The sequence below is a fragment of the Amaranthus tricolor genome, chromosome 3, assembly GCF_026212465.1.
Source record: "Amaranthus tricolor cultivar Red isolate AtriRed21 chromosome 3, ASM2621246v1, whole genome shotgun sequence".
NCBI lineage: Eukaryota > Viridiplantae > Streptophyta > Magnoliopsida > Caryophyllales > Amaranthaceae > Amaranthus > Amaranthus tricolor.
In genome coordinates this window covers 6706228-6730307 of record NC_080049.1, presented here as the reverse complement: position 1 = coordinate 6730307, position 24080 = coordinate 6706228, and the positions used below count along the sequence as shown (strand labels likewise).

General features: G+C 30.6%; 1 protein-coding gene across 1 annotated transcript; it reads left to right on the top strand.

Annotated features, from left to right (window-relative positions):
* Nucleotides 1-1623: 1623 nt before the first annotated feature.
* Nucleotides 1624-3962, top strand: LOC130807296 (ethylene-responsive transcription factor ERF054-like). The gene has a single exon (XM_057672450.1). It carries the CDS (start codon nt 2031-2033, stop codon nt 3273-3275), a length of 1245 nt encoding a protein of 414 aa, XP_057528433.1. The 5' UTR covers nt 1624-2030; the 3' UTR covers nt 3276-3962.
* The last annotated feature ends 20118 nt before the right edge of the window (nt 3963-24080 follow it).

Sequence of the window (24080 nt, the reverse complement as noted above, 5' to 3'; positions counted from 1 at the left end):
TGATACTATGTTATAAATTAAGAAAATTTTAAAAATTATTTCATAGTTATTTTTCTGTGTGACATAGTTACTTTTACAACTATGAGTTTTTGGCTCAATCCTGACCATAGATTTTTTTTATTTTGGTGAAATCAAGGGTGTAGAGTCTTTCTTACCCTTCTCAATGGATCCCTCCCATATATATATATATATATATATATATATATATATATATATATATATGGGGTCGCGTTCAGATGCAAACCATGGTTATATGCGAACCGTGAGAACAAAAAAATATGTTACTTTTTTACAGAAAAGGTACTACTTTTGCACAAAAACAGTGTTACTTTTGTTTTTAAAACAATCTGGTACTTTTTACCAAAAAAGTGTAACTATCAGAAAAAAAAAATATAAATGCGAAGTAACACGTTTTTCTGGAAAAGCAACATGTTTTTATATAAAAAGTAACACCGTTTTATGGTTCCCACGGTTCTCATATAAGGATGGCTTTCACTTGAACTTCTTCTTATATATATATATATATATATATATATATATATATATATGTGTGTGTGTGTGTGTTTAAACCTCTAAATTTAGTGAAAATGAAAACCAAAGCATGTGGACCATTTGATTTGTGAAAACTAAAACGAACGGATAAGACGCATTTTAATTGGATAGGTTAAAAAGATGATAATTGTTATTTTTTATTATATATTTATTTTTCATTTTATTTATTTGTTTATTTTTTTTATTTCTTTTATTTTTTTTCTATTCTTTGTTTAAATTTTATTTAAGTTTGTTTTATATTTTCTATTTTATATTTTATATTTTATATTTTTATTTATTTTTTATTTGTTCATATTTATTTTTAAAAAATTTTTATTTATTTATTTTTACTTTATTGTAAATATTTTTTAAAATTTTATTTAAATGTTTTTTATTTTATTTATTTTTATTTGAAAAAAGAAAAAAATTTCATTAATCTAGAACAAAAACAGTACAAATAGTACCACTAACAAGAGAACAAACTCCCTCTATATATATATAGGAAGAAGATTAAGTGAAAACTATCCTTATATGAGAATTGTGAAACCAAAAATAGGTGTTACTTTTTAGATAAAAAGGTGTTACTTTTCCAAAAAAAATGTGTTACTTTGCATTTTAATTTTTTTTTCTAAAAGTTACACTTTTTTAGTAAAAAGTACCAGATTTTTTTAAAAATAAAAGTAACACGTTTTTTGTGCAAAAGTAACACCTTTTCTGTAAAAAGGTAACACATTTTTTAGTTCTCACGGTTCTCATATAAGCTTAGTTTTCAACTGAACTTGACCCTATATATATATATATATATATATATATATATATATATATATATATATATATATATATATATATATATATATATATATATATATATATATATATATATATATATATATATATATATATATATATATATATATATATATATATATATATATATATCGGTGAATAGAACGAAGTTATGCTCAGTCATGATGAAGAGCCGTGTGGGACCAAAAGTAAAGGAAACAACCTAAGTTGAAGAAAAAAAAATATCTTAGTTGTGAACTTGTGATTACTGATTACCTATAAAACAAAGGCTAATGACAAAACCAAGTTGCTTGTAAATTCTCCAAACTTAGATTTTTATTGACATTCCTGCTGTGCACCTAAACTTGCTTCTCCTCTGCTCTTCTCCCTCTTTCGAATTTCCTCCGCACATTCTAGAACCACCAACTTGATTTCTGCATATTCTCCACAATTCTTTCCCTTTATCTCAACCTTTGTAGATTTTGATTTTTATGACTATTCTCTTTTTTTTTGTTTTCATGATATATTCCTGTTGAATTTCAACCTGGAATCTGCTCATCTTAATCGAATCCTCATCTCTTATTTCATCTTACTAGTATATTTTTTTTCCTTCAGATCATTATATATCTTCACATATTCTACTTCTTTTAAAGCTCAAATCTTTCTATAAAATCTTGTACCATCTTGACTAAATTTAAAAATTAAACACAAATATGTCGAGTAGTACAACCAGAAAAGCCAAACAAATGACGGGTGAAACTGAAAGTATGGCCAAAATGAAGTGGGATAGGGATAAAGGGAAAGATACCCATGATAATCAATGTCAGCAGCCATGGATGCAAGTTTTTGATGAAGCTTCCATGGCTGCAAGTTCTTCTTCTGGACCTCCATTGAAGAAAATCCGCAGTCCTGAAAGACAACAAATCCCTACAGATTGGCAAAATTCATTAAACCCAGATTCAAATACTTTACAATATCCTAATCTTGCTTCAAAATTGACATTTCCATTTGCATTTGAAGGTTCCTCTAATCAAACTAACCCAATCCCATTTTCCCTTCCAAATCCTCAATTAATACCTCAAAATCAACACCAACAAACAATGATTTCATTCGATCAAGGCTACAGTGGGCCTGGGTACGGGCATGGGATTGGGTACCCGTATCAGAATCCATATTTTCCGATGGGTTCAAGCCAACAATTGCAGCAGCTTCAATATTGGAGTGAAGCATTAAATTTGAGTCCGAGAGGGAAAATGATGATGATGAACAGATTTTCTGCGCAAGGTTTTGGGCAGAAAATGGCTCAAGGGGGGAACCCTTTACCACATATCTCAACCACGAAACTATATCGTGGGGTGAGACAGCGGCACTGGGGGAAATGGGTGGCGGAAATCCGCCTCCCAAAAAACCGAACAAGGCTATGGCTCGGCACCTTTGACACTGCAGAGGATGCCGCCTTAGCCTATGATCGGGAGGCTTTTAAGTTACGAGGGGAGAATGCAAGGCTTAATTTCCCTGAGCTCTTCCTTAACAAAGGTGGAGCTCAGGGTAATATCGTGCCTCAAGAGGTGGAGATCACTCCACCTCAACCATCACCGCCGCCGCCGCCACAATCCGTGGCTGAGGTGGAGCAGGAAGAGTCATTTGGTGCTACATCAAGTGATGTAACAGTCATGAGTGAGGTAGCTCAAGGTGGTTCTAATGAAAGTTCAGAGTTAGCATGGAAAGAAATGACAGAAGCTTGGTTTAATGCAGGTTGGGGACCTGGAAGCCCTGTTTGGGATGATGTTGATCCTAATAGTTTTCTACTACAACAAAATATTTCATTTGGGTCTAATTTAAATCCACAAAATGATCAAGAAAAACAAAACAAACAGCAAGAAATGTTTGGTTCATCCTCTTCTTTTTCCCCTACTTCTTGTCCAATGAGGCCTTTTTTCTCTAAGGACCAAGATTAATTCATTTCATCTCATTGATTTTCTCTTTTTCCTCTGTTTCTTTTTTATTGTTGTGCTTTTCCTTTCCATACCAGAGTTCAACGCTCATCTTTGTATGTGTGTTAAACCGACTTAGATGTCAGGCTCAGGCCTAGATTCCGCTTGCTATAGTGCAAGCTCATTTGAGCCTAGATTCAATGGCTTGAGATTTTTGCAAAAAGCCAATGAATGAGCTGAGGTTTATGTTCTGCACATAGGCTGTTTATTTTCAGGCCTTAAGCAGCAATATCTCATTGTAATGCCTTTTTATTCTTCTTGTTCAACACCCCCTGCAAGTAATAGTATTATGTTTGATTTAGATATCAATTAGGAGGTGTTGACTATTAAAAGAAGACATTGTTGATAGTTAGTTAGTTAGTAAAATGGGGCCAAATCAAAAGATGTTTTGTTGCTCTTCTCTGTAGTTGTTGGCCCCTCCATCTCAAAGCTATGCCTTTTTAATTAGCTAAAGATGGAAGTCATTGTTTTTGTTTTTTTTTTTTTTTTTCATTTTGTTTTTTGTTTTAATATATACATATGTTCTTTGTGTTAGTATTGTTGTAAGCTATGTGATTGATGATTACGATGTAATGTTTGTGAGACATGTCATTTTTTTAAATAGTATATTTGAAGGTTGGTTTAGTTTGTTTCTATACTTGATTGTTGATCACTTTTATGTTCTTTTATAACCTTTAATTTTGAAGTTTGATCGTTACATATATAGAATAAATTTTAAGAGATATATTATTGAAAAGCTTAATTGACATCTATCTAGTTGTCTATATTTGAGGATGTGTAAAATAAACGTGACCTATGATTTAACTAGCAATTTAATTTTTTGTGAAACCGAATAATTGATTAGACATGGTGTTCAATTAATCAAATGATAACTCAAAAGGTAGATATACAAATAAACAAAAGGTAACAAGTGCTTAGATATCTAAAATGGAAATGGCCTTCAATTATTATATTGTAAACTTGAATTATATTTTAAGTTAATCAAACTCGTCGCTGTTAAACTGAAACGATCTTAAAATTGATAATTATGTTCCAATCTTAAGTAATATTGACCAATAGAATAACCAATGACATGAATGAAAACTAAATGTGATATTAAATCAATGCGGCAAACTAAAAAATAAACATACAACTCATTTTAAAATCAAGTGTTTGTTAATCCTTTTTTGACCTAAATTGAATAGTAAGGGACCTCTTTGAGCCCATTATTAATTGAGTATCAGCCTGTATCCTTAGAGACCATCTGTTTGAGAGATGTTTCTCAGGTTCAGCTCATTAAAGTTTAATGTCTATTTACATCATCTTTAATACATCATTCTTAATGCCTATTACCGCATCCTTAATGCCTACTTATAGTATCTTTATTAAATGCCCAATTACAGTATCTTTAATGCTTATTTACATCATCCTTAACGCCTAATTACAATATCGTTAATACCCACCGAGTAAGTATGTAGTACTTGCAATGTCTTAAATGCCTACTTATAGTATTCTTAATGCCCACCGAGTAACTTACTCTATATTTTCCTTTATAAACCCCAATTAAAAATGTTGTCTCAAAGTGATCATCTCTCACAAGCCACAAGAATTTATGGTTGAGTATAGATTAACTTGTATGTAAAGTAAACTTTTCTACATCAACGAAAAATTAAACTCCATAAGATTAAATTTTAAAAAAACTCAAGTTGAATTTGAAAATTTTTTAAACTAAGTCAAATAAATTTTAAAAGCAATTTAATAATATATGATACAATTCAAAGTTGGTATGATGTTAAACCATATTAACATTCATCATCATCGTATTCAATATCTCGCACAAAAATAGGGTCTTAATATATAACATATAGTGAATTCTAAAAATAATATGATCTATATAAACCAACTATTTTCGAATTCAAGCAAGTACAATCAAAAGTAAACTATCAGTCAAATTAATTCTTATTTGAACTCAATCAAATCCGATATTATTCATCATGAGTTAAACAATGAATGCAAATCGAAAATCAAATCTTACTTAACTTGATTTTCATCATCCAAGCGAAATCCAACTCCTAATGAGTAAGTTTGTAACCCACCATTACTTGCAATAGAAAAAACCGTAAAACTTTAACCCAAAGCCGATTAAAATTAAATGTGAATTTCCATCAACTTGAATCTTCTTTCAAACGAATTCCAACCGACCAAAACCAAAAAATGACTGAACGCTAAACTCAAAGTACATCAAACAGTGTGTTTGGCAAATACATAGCAAATGTTTTTAATAATTTCTACACTTTTATTTTTCACGTTATAACAAGCACAATTTTAATCTTTAATATTTTTAATTTTATATGATCAAATATTCTAAAAAGTTAATATGATAAAGATATACATTAAGAAAAATCAAACAAGATCTCATTTGACTAAGTTTTTAAGTTATCTGTGGAGAAATATATACCAAATAAGATCAGTTAATGAATTGTAGTTGCTACAGGAACCATAGCAACTATTAAAAACTGGAGGAAGTAGTTGTTGGTCGGAGGTGTTGTCTATGCTTTTGGTTGGTTTTACTAACTAGAACTGTTGGTTGATAAGTTAGTTGCTATGGAGATGTTTAATAAAAAATATTTGTTACATGGTTAAAAATTTAATTTTCAACCTAAATTTTAAGTTAAACATACAATGTAATAAAATAAAAATAAATTCCTTAATTTTTGTCAATAGTTTTCGATAAAAATATACAAAATCGATATAAATTAGTACCTTGTAGAAATGGAGCAGGCTAGTGTGGGGTGGGTCGAGTGGGTATGGGTTGGTGCGGATGGTTATAGGGCGGTTAAGACCTCATACCCACAACCCACCCATTAACCATGGCGGGTAGGACTTTTCATACTCATATCCACTCAAAGTTATTAAAATCAAGATTCGATTCGGAATACTTTGGAGAGTTATAATCGAATCAGTAAGAACGAATTGTAGAATCATATGACTTTACAAATAAACTTAAATATGCTAAAAGTTTAGTGTCTGGTATTAATTATTCATTTTAAAAGTTTAAACTTGTGAATTCAAGTTTTGATTGAGTTATTTTTTAGAAATTAAATGAAAAAACATACAATAATTGGTTTAAAATGAAAATATCAAAAAAAATTCTTTACTCTTTTTAAATAATCATTATGAATTTTTAAAACATATATCTGCATGTAAAAGAAGTTAGCGAAAGATAGTACTTATAAAAAATTAATAGTAATTGTGTCTAAATTTGCTGGATCGAATCGTTAAATCGTAGAATCTTGAAATCATGTTATGATTTTACCTCTTAAAATTTAATTTCAATTAGAATCATAAGATTCTACCAACACTACGATTCTACCTATGATCCGGATCGCTTACTTGTTTTTGGATCGTAAAATTGCAGAATCGTAAATAAGAATCCGATTTTAATAACTATTAATCCACCCACTACTCACCAAATTTATACATACTCACCCCAACTAGGACGAATGTGGTGCAAAATCCGTATAATTTTACCCGTTTCTCATCCTTAATATCAATTAAAAATTCACAAATTACTTTAATTTCTTATTACTTTTTATTTTACTAATTAAAAAAAGGAATTTGCAATTATGAATGAAAATCATAAAGTAAAAAAGATGATAACTTTGGGATCGTTTTGCTACAAAGGTAAAGATATAGGGGGACCAAAGCATGGATGCATGCTATATTATTAGTCTTTTTATGAAGATCTATCATATATTCGTAATGTTAGCTTGTTGACTACTCCTTAAATTGGTCACCTTATTCCTATTTAGCTTGCTTTATCAAATTGATGCTTGTAATTTAGGTCAAGTAGATCATTTCCTTCAACCTTATAGGCTACTAATTAACTCTGCTATATCTTTTATCTTTCTCACCAAATATTAGTGTGTGAAGAAGTTGGTAATTACAAAATTTGTATCTCTCTCTTTTTTTTTTATATCTTTATTATCCCTTTAGGATAAACTATAATTAAGCTTCTGAAAGGGATAAAAAACAATAACTCATACTCAAAAAAGAAGATTCGTCCAAGAAATTCTTTAACTTGAAAAATCGTTCAAATAGTGAGAAATGTCTTTTTATTGTAATATGTCTTGAAGTTAATAATAATAATTTTTAAACACAAAAAATAGAATAAAATATCATATAGTATAAATTGTTGGGATGTTGATGAATTGAAATTAAAATAAAATTTGAGTAAAAAATTGATTAAACAAGACTGATACAAACGGAACAAAGCTTAAAGGCGAATTAATGATTTTGAACGAAAAGGGCTTGAAAATAATATATGTATCATTGTTAATATAAGATTTTAGGTGAAGGGGTCAAATTTTCCCAAAATTATAGGGTATTTGATTTTGAACTATTTAATTATATTGATATCCAACAAATACTCTAATTTAAAATTAAAGTTAAAATAATTTTTAACCAAATACCCACATATACTACACTAATTTGAACTTTACCTCGGTCAATTCAATCTTAAAAGATACATTAACGATTAGTTTTAAGTATAGTTTAATTTATAAATTGATATGCTATGAGACAAAACTATTATATTAGATTGAAAGCTTTGAATTATTTTTGGTATTCCACTGAAATAATAAGAAAAATCTAGATTTTAATAATTTGAATTTTCAGCAATATAAGTTTTTTGCCCATCTTAATTCGTTCATCTTCTATAAAATATTATATAACCATCCTAACTAATTGTATCCATGTATTTATTATTGTGTTTTCCGAAAGTTCATACAAAAGTGCAAAAAGTATATTTTTCTCTAGTAGGGAATTATTTTTAAAATAAGTGTAAGTATTTATTAATAAATAAAGAAAAAAATGAATTTATAAATAAAATTAAAATATAAGGTAAACAAAAAGATGAGAATAAAAAGGTATTAATTATTATTAAAAATAAAAAATAATGTAAAATGAAGTAAACTATTAACTCTATAAGGAATTTGGCAAGCTTTTCCTAGAGAAGCAAAAACCAAACGGGCAACGTTGTTTATGGACGTTCACTAACGTTAAATGGTCCTAAATCAACTTTATGGTTAGAAAAAGACTCCAACCCTATCAACGGATTGACCAAATTTAGTTAATAAAGTCAATTGATGCAACATAATACGGCCAAGAAAACTATAACTTTCTGTGGCAAAAATTATTAATAGAAGGCCCCAAACTTAGCTTAGTTGTAAATTCTAATCATTTATTTGTGTTTGGTATAGTAGTTTAAATTGTTTTTAATGATTTAATAAGGTTAAAAATATTAATTTATAAAAATGTTAGTTTTTTTGTAAAGTAGTCTAGCTAGTATAAAAAGCGTTATAAAAATGTTATAATTTGTATCATAGAAAAATTTAAAGTAATATTTTATGATTTTCTCTTTTTTTCATAAAAATTATATTAAAAAAGCTACCAAAACTATTAAGCTTACCGCACAATTTTAATTTACACATGTGATTAATATTTAAATATTTAAGAATTACAATTATATAGTCACAAATCATAACTATCTACAACTAATTAACAACTACATAGACAACTAACAGTTATCCTGCAACTATATTGCACCGAACAAATTTTAAGTTTGACGTACTCAAATTTCTATAATTTTCACCAAATCAAACTAATTTATATATTAATAATATACATAAAAACTTGAAAAAAACTCATTTTAAATACTTCTACATCATACTTAAACTTTGACCAAACACCCTAAATTTGTTTTATTTGGCTACATCTACCCAATGGGTAATTTATCCGCGTAAAATAACAATTGATAATTATTTCTTTAATAAGTAATTAATTATTATATTCTCGATACTATTTCAAATAAATAATTTACACGACAAATAAATAAAATTTTTCCCAAACTTATAATGTTGCTTAACCTTAAAATTCTAAAAATCGCCTATCTAAAAAATACTATGACTGGTTATTCTTTGGGTGTTATCTAATTAGCATCTTGACCTTGGGAATGTCATGTCCTTTTAATTATATTTTAATTTACTTAGCATGAGATAACATTTTCTTGTCTGGGAATCCTTATCAGTTTCATACGACTAATTTCATTGGACATACTTCTTTCAAGATTAGCTTATTTTGGTAATTAAATCAGAAAAAGGGGTTAAGAACAATTAAGCACTGTTTAGAACTTACCTAAAATATTAATATTAATCCAGCTAATTAGCCTAATTAATTACTGATTGATGGGGATTGTTGAGTGGAGGCTAAGTGTGGCCCCGACAAGCACCGGCCCATGAGATCATTATCACATTTCTTATTCGTAACGGCAAGATAATATGTACTATGTGATGAGTTTTTGATATGCTTAATTATTATGTAGTCAAACTTACATTTAATAATAATTTTAATAAGGACGTACAAATTTTTTTTTCTTTCCAAGAATTATTTAAGTGGTCATTAATTTTTTAAAATCTTAAATTAAATGAATATGTTTTTAATTGGAATATGGCTTTATAATTATTTATGTATAATAACTTAACATATATAATAAATATAGCAATTATTTTACCAACATAATCCGTTGAAGCATTCACTTGTTAAGGATTATAAATTTCTTTTCACAAATTCAAAACTTTGCTTATTAGGCTTAAAACCTATAAACTAGCCAACATGATTTTTGTAATTAATTTGAATGAGTTGAATGTAATTTATATCATCCATTATAAAAATATATACACCCTATAAAATAGTATGTACACCTTTTGGCACAATACATAAGAACAACATTAATGTCTTCCCCCTAGTTCAGTTGAATACATAAGATCCTATTCGAGAGGGGGAGGACATGGATCTTGTTGTTCATCAAGAGGAAGATCAAATGGACGATCAACTAAATCATCACACTATAATAAATTAATTTTTCGCGACATTGAATTTAGTGGCATTTAAAAATGTCACTGATTTATATTTTTAGTGTAATAATTATTGATTTTTATTTTATGTTTCATTATAAAGTGATTTAGCGACACTTTATTTGGTCTTTAGTGGCATATGTAATTGTTACTATAGTCTATAGTGACATTTATGAAAAATGTCACTGGATCTTATGTCGCAAAAATCTTTAGTGTAAATTTTAATTATGCTGCTAAAAGGTCTAATAAATATTACTAGATCCTCTATATATACTATTAAAAATTTGAAGTAGAGACATTTAAATTAAATGTCACTAAATATATGCCACAAAAAAGAAAATATGTTAGCCTCCATTGAAATTAACTTCAACTTCGATTTATCTATTATGTTCATTTTATTTTAGTATTTTTGTATTAGTATCTTATAATGATAACTTATATTTTACATATTCTTACACCTAATTTTTTGACTGAATTGATGTTACTAAGATAGTAATTGTGGAGTTAGGGTAACCGCGGTTACAGAGATGTAGTAGGGAATTTTTGTTTGCATGGTTAATTCGTTATTGGTAAACTAAGAAATCAAGGAAATTTAAGTGTAAATTTAGTGACTTTTAGGGAGAGTAGAGCGTTGGGTGGATTTTTATAAAATGAAAGAAAAAAGCGGTATTTTTGTAATTTTAATAAAAAATATCGCGACACAATGAAAACAGTTACGATTTTTAAGAAGCGAGTAATGTCTAAAAAAACATATGGTTATAACTATAACTTTCATCTTGTTTTTTTATTGTATTCCTATTTTTTTTATAAATAAATAAAAATATTTTTTGGTTAGAATGGAAGCTATTTAGAGTAAATATAATCAAATACATATAAAGATAAATAAATGATTAAAAATATATTAGTATAAGGGAAATGATTAAAAATAAATAGGATCTATATAAGAAATTATGTAATATTCAAATGTTTGACATTTTTTAATTCAAAATCTTGACATTTGTTGAAAATGAGAAAGAGTTTGATAGATCTAGAAATGCAATGTAGTAGAGCTTAGTCATAGGGTGGCTGTGAAACAATCATAGGTGTCCAGGGTGTTGGATTTTTCTTTAAACCAAATCCAACAATTTTATGTCATTCACCGCATGCTTCGTTTACTTTACTACTATTTTTATTTGTGATATTGTTGTATTTGGTATGGTTTTCTTTTCAATTTTAAAATTTAAATCATTTTAATTCAGACTTGATAGATTTCATTTGATTAATAATAATTTAAAATATGATTGAAAATTAATTGGTTATAATTTAAATCTTTTGATCTGTAATTAAAAAATAACTCAATTTAAAATTATAAAACCAATTGGTTTAATCGTGCCATAAGTCGAGCATAGTTGTTTTTCTCTACTTATTTAATTTTCTCAATGTTTTTTATTGTGTAAAATTAATTTTGAGTTGGATTTTATAGTCAATATTTTATGGTTAAACCCTTATACATAGTACAAGAAGAATTTATTTTATACAAATAAGAAAACATATGGTGTTACAGGGAAACTTTTATAAAAAAAAAAACCTTAACACGATCAATTTGAACCCAGTCAAATCATAAATGACGTGACTCAAAAACAACGTGACAGAAAAATAATCAATCAATTTGACTAATTGCTTTGGAATGTTTAAATTTACTTTAAAAGTGGCAATTTAAATTGATAAATGAGATTAGGTGTTTGATGCAAAAGTACACCTTATTACATATTGGTTAATTTTATTATTTCTACAACTAATAATGTTTTTTAAATAAATCAAATTATTTAAATTTTTAATCATGTTTTACATAAAATAAAATAGACTTCAAAAGGATACAATTAACTTCGCAAGTATAAAAAAGCGGAGAGATTCCAATAGTGAGTGAAGAAGTGCAAAAATCTCTCAGCAAAGCTTGCTCGTGGCTATATAATTGCGCAAATATGCCTAATGAGAGCCCAATGATGATTGATTTGGATAATGACCAATTCAACTTCATTGGGGACGTAACAATATGTGTGAACAAAGACGATGTTCTGTTACAATTCAGAGTGCACAAGTATTGGACCATTTAAAACAGAATCATGCTTTGTATTTTATTGATTTGAGAGAAAAATATATTTCTGAATGAATTACAACAGAATGGAGGATCTCTATTTATAGAGAAATGCTCAAGCTAATCCTTCGTGTCATAACTGAATAACAAACTAATGCTAAGTTTGTTATTGCCTAGAAAACAGTAATGCTTAGTTGTCTAAGCTGGTACTAACACCCCCCCCCCCCCCCCTCAAGTTAGGGACTGGTGAAACCATGCCTAACTTGGTTATTAAAGAGTTGAACTTTGTCGATGGTAGGGATTTTATTAAGACATCTGCTAACTGATGTAAGGTAGGCAGATTTGTAAGCTCAATTAATCCCTCAAGTACCTTGTCTCTTGTAAAATGACAATCCAATTCAATGTGCTTTGTGCGTTCATGAAAAACTGGATTTTTAGCAATATGTAAAGCACTTTGATTATCACAATGTAATGTGACAGGCTGTAGTTTATCTATTCCCATTTCTTCCAACAAACGAACAACCCAAGTGACCTCTGATGCAGCACTAGCCATTGCTCTATATTCTGCTTCTGCTGAAGATTTGGACACTGTATGTTGCTTTTTACTCTTCCAGCTGATAGGTGAATTCCCTATCATGAGAATAAAACCAGAAATGGACCTTCTTGTATCAAGGCATGTCCCCCAATCACTATCAGTAAATGCTTGCAACCTGAGATGTTCTGATCCTTTGAGGAGTATCCCTTGTGAGTTAGAGTGTGCCACATACTGAAGAACATGTTGAAGTGCTTTGTAATGGGGAATCCTGGGAGCATGAAGAAACTGACTTAACACTTGAACACAGAAGGAGAGATCTGGTCTAGTATTTGTCAGGAAATTAAGTTTTCCCACTAAACACCTATAATGTTCAGGGTCATGGAACAACTCTCCTTCAGTAGCAGACAATTTAAGATGCACGGGAAGAGGAGTGACCATAGCTTTGATCTTAGTAAGGTCTGCCTCTTGTAAGAGCTCCTTTGTGAATCTGTGCTGAGAAAGAATAATACCATCTGTGCTGTAAGTAACTTCTAAGCCAAGAAAGTAGTGTAATCTCTCTAGATCTTTAATCCCAAAAATTGCATCAAGATGCCTCTTGAGTTTATCAATAGTTGCACTATCTGTCCCAGTCAAGATTATGTCATCAACATAAACTGCAGCCATGGTGATGAGACTTCCTTGTTTCTTGATAAACAAAGAGTAATCATTTTTGGATTGAATGAACCCTTGATGTTGTAACTCATGCACCAACTTAGCAAACCACTGCCTACTAGCTTGCTTAAGTCCATATATAGATTTCTTAAGTCTACAAACTTTGTTCTCAGGATTTGGCAACCTTGGAGGAAGTTTCATGTAAACTTCTTCATGCAAATCACCATGGAGAAAAGCATTATTTACATCTAATTGATACAGATTCCACCCTTTTGAAGCAGCAACAACAATCAAACTTCGAACTGTAGCCATTTTTACAACTGGAGAAAAGGTCTCAGAGTAATCAATCACATATTTCTGAGTGTATCTCATGGCTACTAATCTGGCTTTTAGCCTTTCCAGACTGCCATCAGCATTAAGTTTGCTCTTGTAAACCCATTTACAAGAAATGGCTTTCTTTCCTGTAGGCAAGGTAACAATATCCCATGTATTGTTATCTTGAAGGGCCTGTAACTCCTTTTCCATGGCCGTAACCTAACCAGCATGTGCTGCAACTTCTTGATAGGATTGGGGTTCAATTAGAATGGTAGAAGAAGTTAGTAATCCAGTTTGAGCAGAACTTAATTGAATAAGGTTACACCTGTGATTAGTAGAAGGAAAAATCAGGTTAGTTGTTTTGCTAGAGGGAAGAGAGTATTGATAATCTTGTAGATGAGAAGGAATCTTCACAGGTCTGGTAGATCTTCTAGGTTGTTTTGAAGGATTATTTATGTGACTGGTAGAAGAACAAGTAGAATGAGTGCCTTGGTATGTGGGAGAAGAGGAAAAAGATGGAGAAGATCCAGAATTGAAATTTGGACTTTTAAATGTGGATGTGGCAATGTCATGTGAAGTGTCTGGTTCAAGGTTATGGAAAACATCAGGCAAATTATAAATGAAGAAAATTGGTAGATTCAGGAAGAAAGATAGGAAATGTAGACTTGGATGGTGTTAGTGGTGAAGTAGAAAAATGAAAGGGAAAGTGTTTCTCATGAAACACAACATCTCTACTAATGATAATCTTATGAGTGGTTAAATCAAGGACTTTATATGCCTTGTGGTTGCTAGGATATCCTAGAAATACACATGGTGAAGCTCTAGGATCGAGTTTTATTCTGTTTGTTTTAAGAGTAGACACAAAGCAAAGACACCCAAAAACTCTTAGGTGATCCAAATTGAGTGGTTTGCCAAAAAACTTTTCATAAGGAGACAAATTTTGTATGGATTTCAAAAGAATTCTATTGAATATATGAACAACTGATAGCACAGATTCATTTCAATAAGAAACAGGAACCTTAGATTAGATATACAAACTTCTAGCGATCTCATGAGGTGTCTGTGCTTTCTTTCCACTACTCCATTTTGTTGTGGAGTAGAACTGCAACTTTTTTGTAGCATAATCCCTTTACTATTATAATATCTCAATATTTCACCTTCTGTCAATTCTTTTGCATTATCACACCTTACTGCCATCACCACACCCCCAAATTGCACATCAGCATAAGCAACAAAGTCTTTCAAAATAACAACAGCATTAGACTTATGTTTAACAAAATGTACCCAAGTATGTTTGGAATAATCATCTACAATTGTAACAAACATATTGTATTTATTATGTGTAGCTACATGATAGGGACCCCAGAGGTCAACATGAAGTAATTGAAAAGGTTTTATAGTTTTGATTGAACTATGTGGAAAAAAAAATCTTGTTTGCCTGGCTGCAGGACAAACCTGGCAAATGCAATCTATTTTATTCAAAGTAGTTACATCATTTCTCATGTACTTCAAATGATTAAATGGAATATATCCTAATCTCAAATGCCATAGCTTGAAATCCTCTATAGCAGTGTTATTAGCAGCACCATTGCAACAACCTTGAATTGATGAATGAGAAGAACCTGCATCCCAAGGACTTGTACAATACAAGCCATGAAAAGTCCTACCAAGAACTTGTGGAGTGATCAAATGTTGACCCTGAATAATGCATTCAGTAGGAGTGAATTGGCAAGAAACTTTTAAATTCTCACAAAGTTTATGTATAGATATCAAATTAAAATGGAAGTCTGGAACATGAAACACATTATCAAGAATCACATGATCATTCAGCTTGACTGTTCCCACATGTTTAATATCCACCTTTCTACCATCAGGAACTGTAATTGTTTTATCAATACCTTTAACAGATTCATATTTGTGAAACAACTTCAAATCATGAAATATGTGGTCAGTTGCACCACTATCAATTATCCATATAGGTGTGAAAGCAGATAATAAGCACTTTCTATAACCGGAAAGGAAACAAGAAGTACCTACCATAAATGCATTACCATTGGCTGGAGATGTTTTGTTCAAAGAATCTGAAATCTCCGAGTTGTGCTTTGAGAGTAAACTCATCAGTTGTTGGTATTGTTCCTGAGTAATAGTTGGAGCAGTAGAAGGAGAAGTTGAATTTGTAGCAGGGAAGTTGTTCCAACTTTGAATTCCTGTATTCTGACTTCCAACTTGAGAGCCAAATGAATCTTGATTATCTTTATCATCAATGCCATAATGAGTCATATGAGCATATTTTCTATCCTTATTGTGATTCCATCCTTGTGGATAACCATGCAATTTATAGCACCTGTCAGAAGTGTGCCCTGACAACTTACAGTGGTCACAGAACCAGTTGTTAGACCTCTTAGTTCCTGACATTCTCATATGTGGTGCTTGACAAGCGTTTTTTGAAAAAAAAGGTTTATCATTAAATTACCTTTTATCAGCCATAAAAGCAAGAGACTCAGTAGAAACAACTTGTTTTATCTCTTTGTGCCTTTCTTTTTGCACACAGAGTCTATATGCACTTGCCAGAGTAGGAAGTTCAGACATCATTAGTATGTTTGTTCTGGCCTGAACATAATCATCATTGAGTTTCATTAGAAACATCATCACCCTACTATCTTGTTGAGACTTTAAATTTTTTCTTCCTATACCACAGTTGTAATTGTTGCAACTACAAATGGCAAGAGGATCTTGGCTATCCATCTCATCCCATATTCCCATGATTTTAGTATAAAATTCTGAAATTGAGTCATTCCCTTGCTCTAATAAGAACAACTTCTTCTGTAAAGAGTACAGAAGTGTGGAAGAAGGTTGCCCAAAGCGTTCAGCCAAATCTTTCCAAACATCAGTAACTGTCTTTTTGAATCTTACACTTCTACCAACTGTCTTATCAACAGATGCTAGGAGCCAACTTTTCACAAGATCATTGCAACGATACCAGGCTTAATATGTATGATCAGTAATAGGAGGTTTTGGCAAACTTCCATCTATGAAACCTAATTTGTTTTTAGTGGAAAGACTAAAGAAAATGGATTCTTGCCAATCAATATAGGTAGTTCCATCAAATATATCAGTCACTAATTTGACAGAAGCTGTGTCTGATGGATGGATATAGTAAGGTCCACCAAAAATAGTTGTAGGATCAGGATCAGGAGGATTATGTTGAGTTTCAGTCATGCTTGTGTTTCTCAAACAACAAGTAAAAGAAAAGAAAAAAGAGAAGATTATTTGAAGAACAGAGTGGAATAAAAATTGAATAACAGATGAATGTTGATCAAGAAATAGAATGTAAGAGTCACTTTATAGCAGGAGCGGCACTCTCGATACATAATTAACATTAATAATTATACTTAAGATAAATAATGCGGAAGTGTAAAACGCCGAACTGCTAAAAACCATTTAAACTAAAATCGTTCAAAACATAAGTAAAAAAAAAATATCTTACAACTGAGAAAATATAAAATAAGGTTTACTTAAATACGATAAAAAAAACATAAGTACAATATAGTCATCAAGTAAAATCATTGAAGCTAAGTTCTCGATAGAATAATTAAAGTTGCGGCCTAGATCGAAACCTGAGCTAAATTTTCCTGCAAAATACTGTCATCCATAATACGGATGACAGCCGATTAAATCGGTCAGCGATAAAGCCGAGTACAATTTTCTCAACAAGCTTATGATGCGATACTTAAATCATGCTTACAAAATAATCAACAAGCACAATATAGAAGGTTATTACTCATTATTGACCTTTACTAAGCCATTAAGTTACATTCTCAATACTTGCAGAAGTTCATTACTGCTACTAAATACTTGGTAACCTTAATGCTTATTTAATCAAATTCAACTAAGCCTCATAACTTTACCATCATAGCACATCACAAGATCACAACAATAATGACAACTGATAAATGTAAGGGTCTGGTTAGGTGAGGACCATAATCCTAAACCCTAACTGTGGTGGGAGTCGTCATTCCTCTCAATACTGTTATGCTCGAGACTTCACATGATGGGTTTTTCTCGGACCCCCTGTCTGATACCGCATTTTACGTGCCGGCTAACACGGACGCCGGGATTTTACATGCCGGTCCATGGTTCGACGTTACCTTACTATCAGAGTCATACAATCAATATCGTGCAATATCAAACAAGACTCTAAACCGAAATAGTTTACATTCTTTTAAGTCAAACTGGCACTAGTCAAAATTTTGACAATTCTACCCTTTTAATAGAAACAAATTACTAGTATCTAATAAATTAATATTAATTAAATAACAAATTTTCGCAGCTATACTAAGATTCCTGAGGCTAAAATAAGTCATTATTATGTCATAAATAATCATAAAAGTAAAGAGTAATATTAATAACGTATTTTATCAAATAATCAGTAAAATAGTAAAACGGATCTATCATAACTATAAAAAAAACATAATCCGACAAGTTATTAAAGGTCCAAAATCTAAATGAAATGAGTTTTCGAGAAAAACAACGCTAAACATTTTAACAAATTTGTTTGACTATTTTACCAATAAACCGATTAAAAATTTATCAAAACACCAAGATGATATGGAATCATTTTAAACACATAAGTTTATTTAACTAGTAAAATTCATATATATTTATATTATCATATTAATAAAAAATTTCCATATATATGACTTTTTTTTTTCGAGTGTCCCAAAAGTATTATTGTTTTGACGAAAATATCACTAAACTGGATATGACTTTAATATTACCATGTAAAGTTTAAATGACTAAAATAAAATCATGTTGATCATGCTTTTATATTATCGAGTAACCATAAATAAATATCACATAACGAGAGAGTCAAGAAAATGTGTACCATTTTCCTCCAAAGGTGGTGCTAAACCAAGTAAGATAATAATAATAAGAAAATAAGAACTCAAAGAAATAAGCTCCAAAAGAAAAATTCTTCAAGGTTCCAAGCTTCAAAGAAGTAGATCTTCAATTATACAAAAGAAAATGATATCCAAGCTCCAAAAGATAATACTTGACTTTTTAAAAGTTGATGATTATTGGCTTAAGAAGTGATAAGATCAAGCTCCATCTTCATTTGATTCTTCAACAAATAAAAAGGGTATAAAGTTAAGAAGATGTTAATGAAGTGAAGATATAAGAAAGAATGGTAGAACGATTTGATGATAGGGGTGTAAGTGATCTCATGGCTAAAGAGGGGTATTTATAATGGATTTTGGGCAACTTTTTAGTTCATAAGATTGTATGAAAAAGAAGGTTAACTTGTGTAAGTGATTTAGAGTGTGTAAGTGAATGTGTAAGAGTTGGAGTGTGTAAGTGGATGTGTAAGAGTTTGGAGTGTAAAAGAAGGTTAACTTGTGTAAGGGAATGGTGATAGCTTGTGTAAGTGATGAACATTATGGATTGATGTAGAAAGGATTTTGGTTCATCAAATTGTTGTTCTAGTTTATACTAGTGAAATGTTTTAGATTAATGGGAAAGTATGATTAAGGTTTGATTATGAAAATATGATAGTTTACTTAGAAAATTTTGGTTAAAACTATACTTACAGTTAATAAGAAAAATATAGTTAATTTTTAGGTATAAAATAATTAAATCAAAGTTGTAAGGTTAAAATGATAAGTAGTAAAGTTAGTTTAAGGAAACGAAATTGAAACGTAACGTTTTAATAAAACCGTAAATATAATATTTAAAATTTTACTTTTCGTAGTATAAAATAATAAAATTATATTTTAGTGCTTATAAAGAAATTTAAGAATATATATATATTTTTAAGTTTAATATTTGGAAGAAATTACAAAATCGGAATAAGGTTTAGGAATTAAAGGTGATTTGAATTAGATAACCAAAGGATTAGGAATTCGAAACAAAATTTCGGAATAATTAACCGGAAAATTAAGATTAAGAAATTTGAGCCTGTTACACACTTATTAAATGAAAAAGACAAAGATTGAAGAATAGATTGTAAGAACACTGTACAGTTGATCAGCAGAATGGAGAAACAAATCATAAAGAAGATGGCTTCGAAAAATCAGGAACAATCAAGAACAATGAGATCCAAGAAAAAAAATTCTTTAGCAGCGGAAATGACAAGAGCAACCTGCTCTGGTACCATGTTACAATTCAGAGTGCACAAGTATTGGACCATTTAAAACAGAATCATGCTTTATATTTTATTGATTTGAGAGAAAAATATATTTCTGAATGAATTACAACAGAATGGAGGATCTCTATTTATAGAGAAATGCTCAAGCTAATCCTACGTGTCATAACTGAATAACAAACTAATGCTAAGTTTGTTATTGCCTAGAAAACAGTAATGCTTAATTGTCTAAGCTGTTACTAACATGTTCCTAATAAGGATCAGTTTTAACTTCATTGAAGATGTACCAATATCAAATTTATTATTTTATTTTAAGGTTTAGTTCAGTAAGTATAAATCTAAATTAGGTTAATAACTTTATTATTAAAAGAATTTGAGTCTAATCTAGGTGGTGTGCTGTGCCACTAAGAAATTAGGAAATAAGCACAACTTCTTCTTAAGTGTAACTTCTCAAAGTGTGTAAGAGTCTTATAAGTAAAATATTGAAAAGGTATGAATAATGATGTAAATTCATTGTTTGATTTGGATTAAATGCAAATGGAAATTCAAATTAAATCAAATTAAATTCGATTATAACTTTTTCGGTCCAAATTCAAATCATATTTTTTGTAATTTAAATTGAACCGAACTTAATTATATCCCACCAATTCAAATTGAATTGATTTATAAGAATTAAATTAAATTTTAAATTATACCAATTCTGCTGAAATTTTCGTAAGAAGATATTTGCCTTACATATGCTTTGGCATTTATTCAATATATAAGATTTACAAGTACCATATTATCAAAATAAGATAATTAACATATTTTTTTTACGTATACAAATACAAAATATAGTAATCCACTAAATTAAGGATATTTACACAATATAGATGATTATCAGAAAACAAAAAATTTTACAATATTGTTATATTCCATTATACCTTCGCAGTGAAAGAGGAAGGTTAATGAACGTTGAGACTGTCTCGAAAATCATGAAATAAAATGAGCAGAAGACCTTTGATAAATATGTCAACAATTTTTGATGTGCTCATTCATGTGCACATTCATGACTCTTTTTATAGTATCAAGTCTTGGGGTTTTCAGTTGAGTTTATTCATATTACAGATGATTTTACGTTGTTTTTGCCTTTAGGTTGTTAGTGGTTATTCTATGTGTTTTTGAGGGCAACGAGGTTGATTCCCATGTATTTGAAGCATTGGCACATTTATTGAGGCTTTTCGAAATCCATGTTAAGTTCGGAGATACTCTTGGTGTCTTAAAGAGGAAAATTGTTAAAGCCACAGCAATTCTGTCGAATGGAAATACAATTCAGTCTGAGGGCCCTTGATTCGGGTGAATGGTAGAGAAAATTCAGTCGAATCAATCATTTGATGAATTCTAATATTGTTCCTGTAAATAGCGAATGGTAGTTGGATTCGGGCGGATGGCCACAGATTCGACCGAATACTCTTCAATTCGACCGAATGAGACATGGTTCACAACGTTTGATATTTACAACTTATCAAAATTTGACCGAATCAACCCCAGCGATTCGATCGAATTGGACCTATTTTCTGTGGATTCAAGTTTCCCCCTTAATCGAACTTGTGGGTTATTAAGGGCATTTCGGGCAACGTTAATTATACTATTTAAACCCTTTAATCACTATAGAGGGAATCTTATGCCATGTTTAATATTAGTTTTGCATTATAATTAAGTTTTTATCTTTTGATGACTCTCTCTAAACCTTAGTTCTAGTTTTCATCTTTTCATTGCATGTTTCAAACTTTATGCTTTGCATTTCAAATTTGGTATTGGATTTTATCATATCATTCTGTTAGAGTATATAACATATCCTGGGGCTTCAACCATCAGCTTAAGCTTTTGGTTGAGTTGGTTCCTTGACATGGTATCAGAGCCAACGTGAGAGGTCACGGGTTCGAATCTCAACCACCCCTCATTTAAAGTGGAATATTCAGCGCCTATGCGCATCTACACTTCTAGCCCAATGGAGTCTCGTGTGAGGGGGCGTGTTAGAGTATATAACATATCCTGGGGCTTCAACCATCAGCTTAAGCTTTTGGTTGAGTTGGTTCCTTGACACATTCACTTCTTCAAAGTATTTTTCTTGGGTTGTGAGTATCTTTTCTCTTTTAATTTATTGATTATAGTTTTGCTTTTATTAAATATTATTAAAATTTTGTTATTGTTTGATTTTAACATATTCATCATGTTTAGTTATATTGCCTACTCCATTATTATTGTATTGATTTTTTGAAGCATGAGTGAGTAAATTATTTAGGGGTTTTGATTAGTGAAACTCTATAAAAGAAACTTTTTTATTATTGATTAAGGAAAAGATAACAATAAATAGTTATTAAAACTCGATATTTAGCCTCTGCACTGGATCGAGAAAGAGTGGCTTGTCGCTTATATAACCAAGATAGAAATTTATCACCCAAGAACACACAATAACCTGAAGTAAAGTGACGGATGTCAATGCATCATGCCCAATCTGCATTAGTGTAGGACAAAAAAGTGGCGAAAGGCGAATATAGATTGTTGGCCTCTTAAGGTTTTGATGATGACTTTACTTTTAAATAAACAAACATATTTTAGAGATTGTTTTGTAGGTATATATCCGATTTAATGTGAATCGTTGATGAAGCCTATGACTTGATTCGTGAAAGAAGTACATGTCTCAAATATCCAAGAAGTTGGGAAATTGCTCTTGAAGACAGTTTACTGTTCCTAGAGTTGAAGTTTTGACGAATGTTGTAGATGGAGACAGTGTGCTGTTCCTCACGATACAGGTCCGAAGAAGACATTGACTGGAAGTTACGAAAATTATGTTTTCTGTTTTTAGTTAATGTAAAAGGTTAAAATTTAATTAGTTGCTTATTTAAATTTATTTATTAATTGGCAAAATGATTTTAATTCGCCTAAAAACATGGAGAAAATCAACTCCTTGTTTATCTCCTATAAACTCGGAATTCAAGAGACTTGTTCTCTTCTTTGAATTGGTCTCCTATAAAATAGGATCTTCCTTAACCCATGATGTTTTAACCGTGCATGTGTACAGCAGTTACATTCCACTCCTACCTTTGACTAACTTTCCATTCTTTGTGGGAGTAAGTAAGTTATGGAGAACGTGGGATATGTGCAACTCGTGGAGAACATGGGCTGAGTGCACTGCTTGCTGTTCTCCTTATAAAAGAGGGAAATTACGGTTCAGTATGGGAAGATGAATGTTGCATTGAGAGTGTCCATCTAAGGGAGATTTAATTGAGAAAAATATTCTAAGTTTTAAATGCCAATTAATTTATAATATTTTTCTTAAAGCAACAATTTCATTTTGATCTTTATGAGATTTGGCCTTGTAAGGGTTAATGAGTGTTTTGTTGTAATTAGACTTATGGGAAGTCTAAGGGAATAGAGAATAGAATCGAGTGAAGAGAAAGAGAAGGAGAGAAGAGAAGAGAAGAGAAGAGAAGAGAAGTGGGCCTAAGTAGAGAAGCTTTGAGTAAAGCATTTAGAGAATTGAGAAGCTTCAAGTGAAGCAAACATTGTTTTGTGTGATTGTAACTAATTGCCTAAACATAGTGAGAATTTTGAAATCCCGGGGGGTCGTGGTTTTTCCTTCTTATTAGGCCAAGAAGGTTTCCACGTAAAAATCCTTGTCTTCTTTTATTATTCTTTTCGTTTTTAAGTTTAAGTTTTTGTTCTATACTTATTATAATTCCGCAAAAATTAGAGGCAAAAATCTTAAACCTACTACACAACAATTCACCCCCCCTCTTGTTGCATTCGATCATCCATTAGTATTTCTACAATTGGTATCAGAGCCCTGTTCCTCATTTAATCAGGAAACCCTGAGAGCAGTATCCTGTTCCCTGGAAAGATGTTGAAGATGAACGAGCGCATGGAAGAGGGGTACTCCACACAAAGGCCACCCATGTTCGATGGGAAATTCTATACTTACTGGAAAAATAGAATGGAAATCTTCATAAAAGCCGAAAACTATCAAGTTTGGAGAGTCATTGAAATTGGAGACTTTGAGGTGACGACCATCAACTCCAACAATGAAGCTGTTCCAAAGCCAATCACTGAATATGAAAAAGAAGATTTTCAAAAGATGGAGATGAACGCTCTTGCTATCAAGTTACTTCACTGTGGG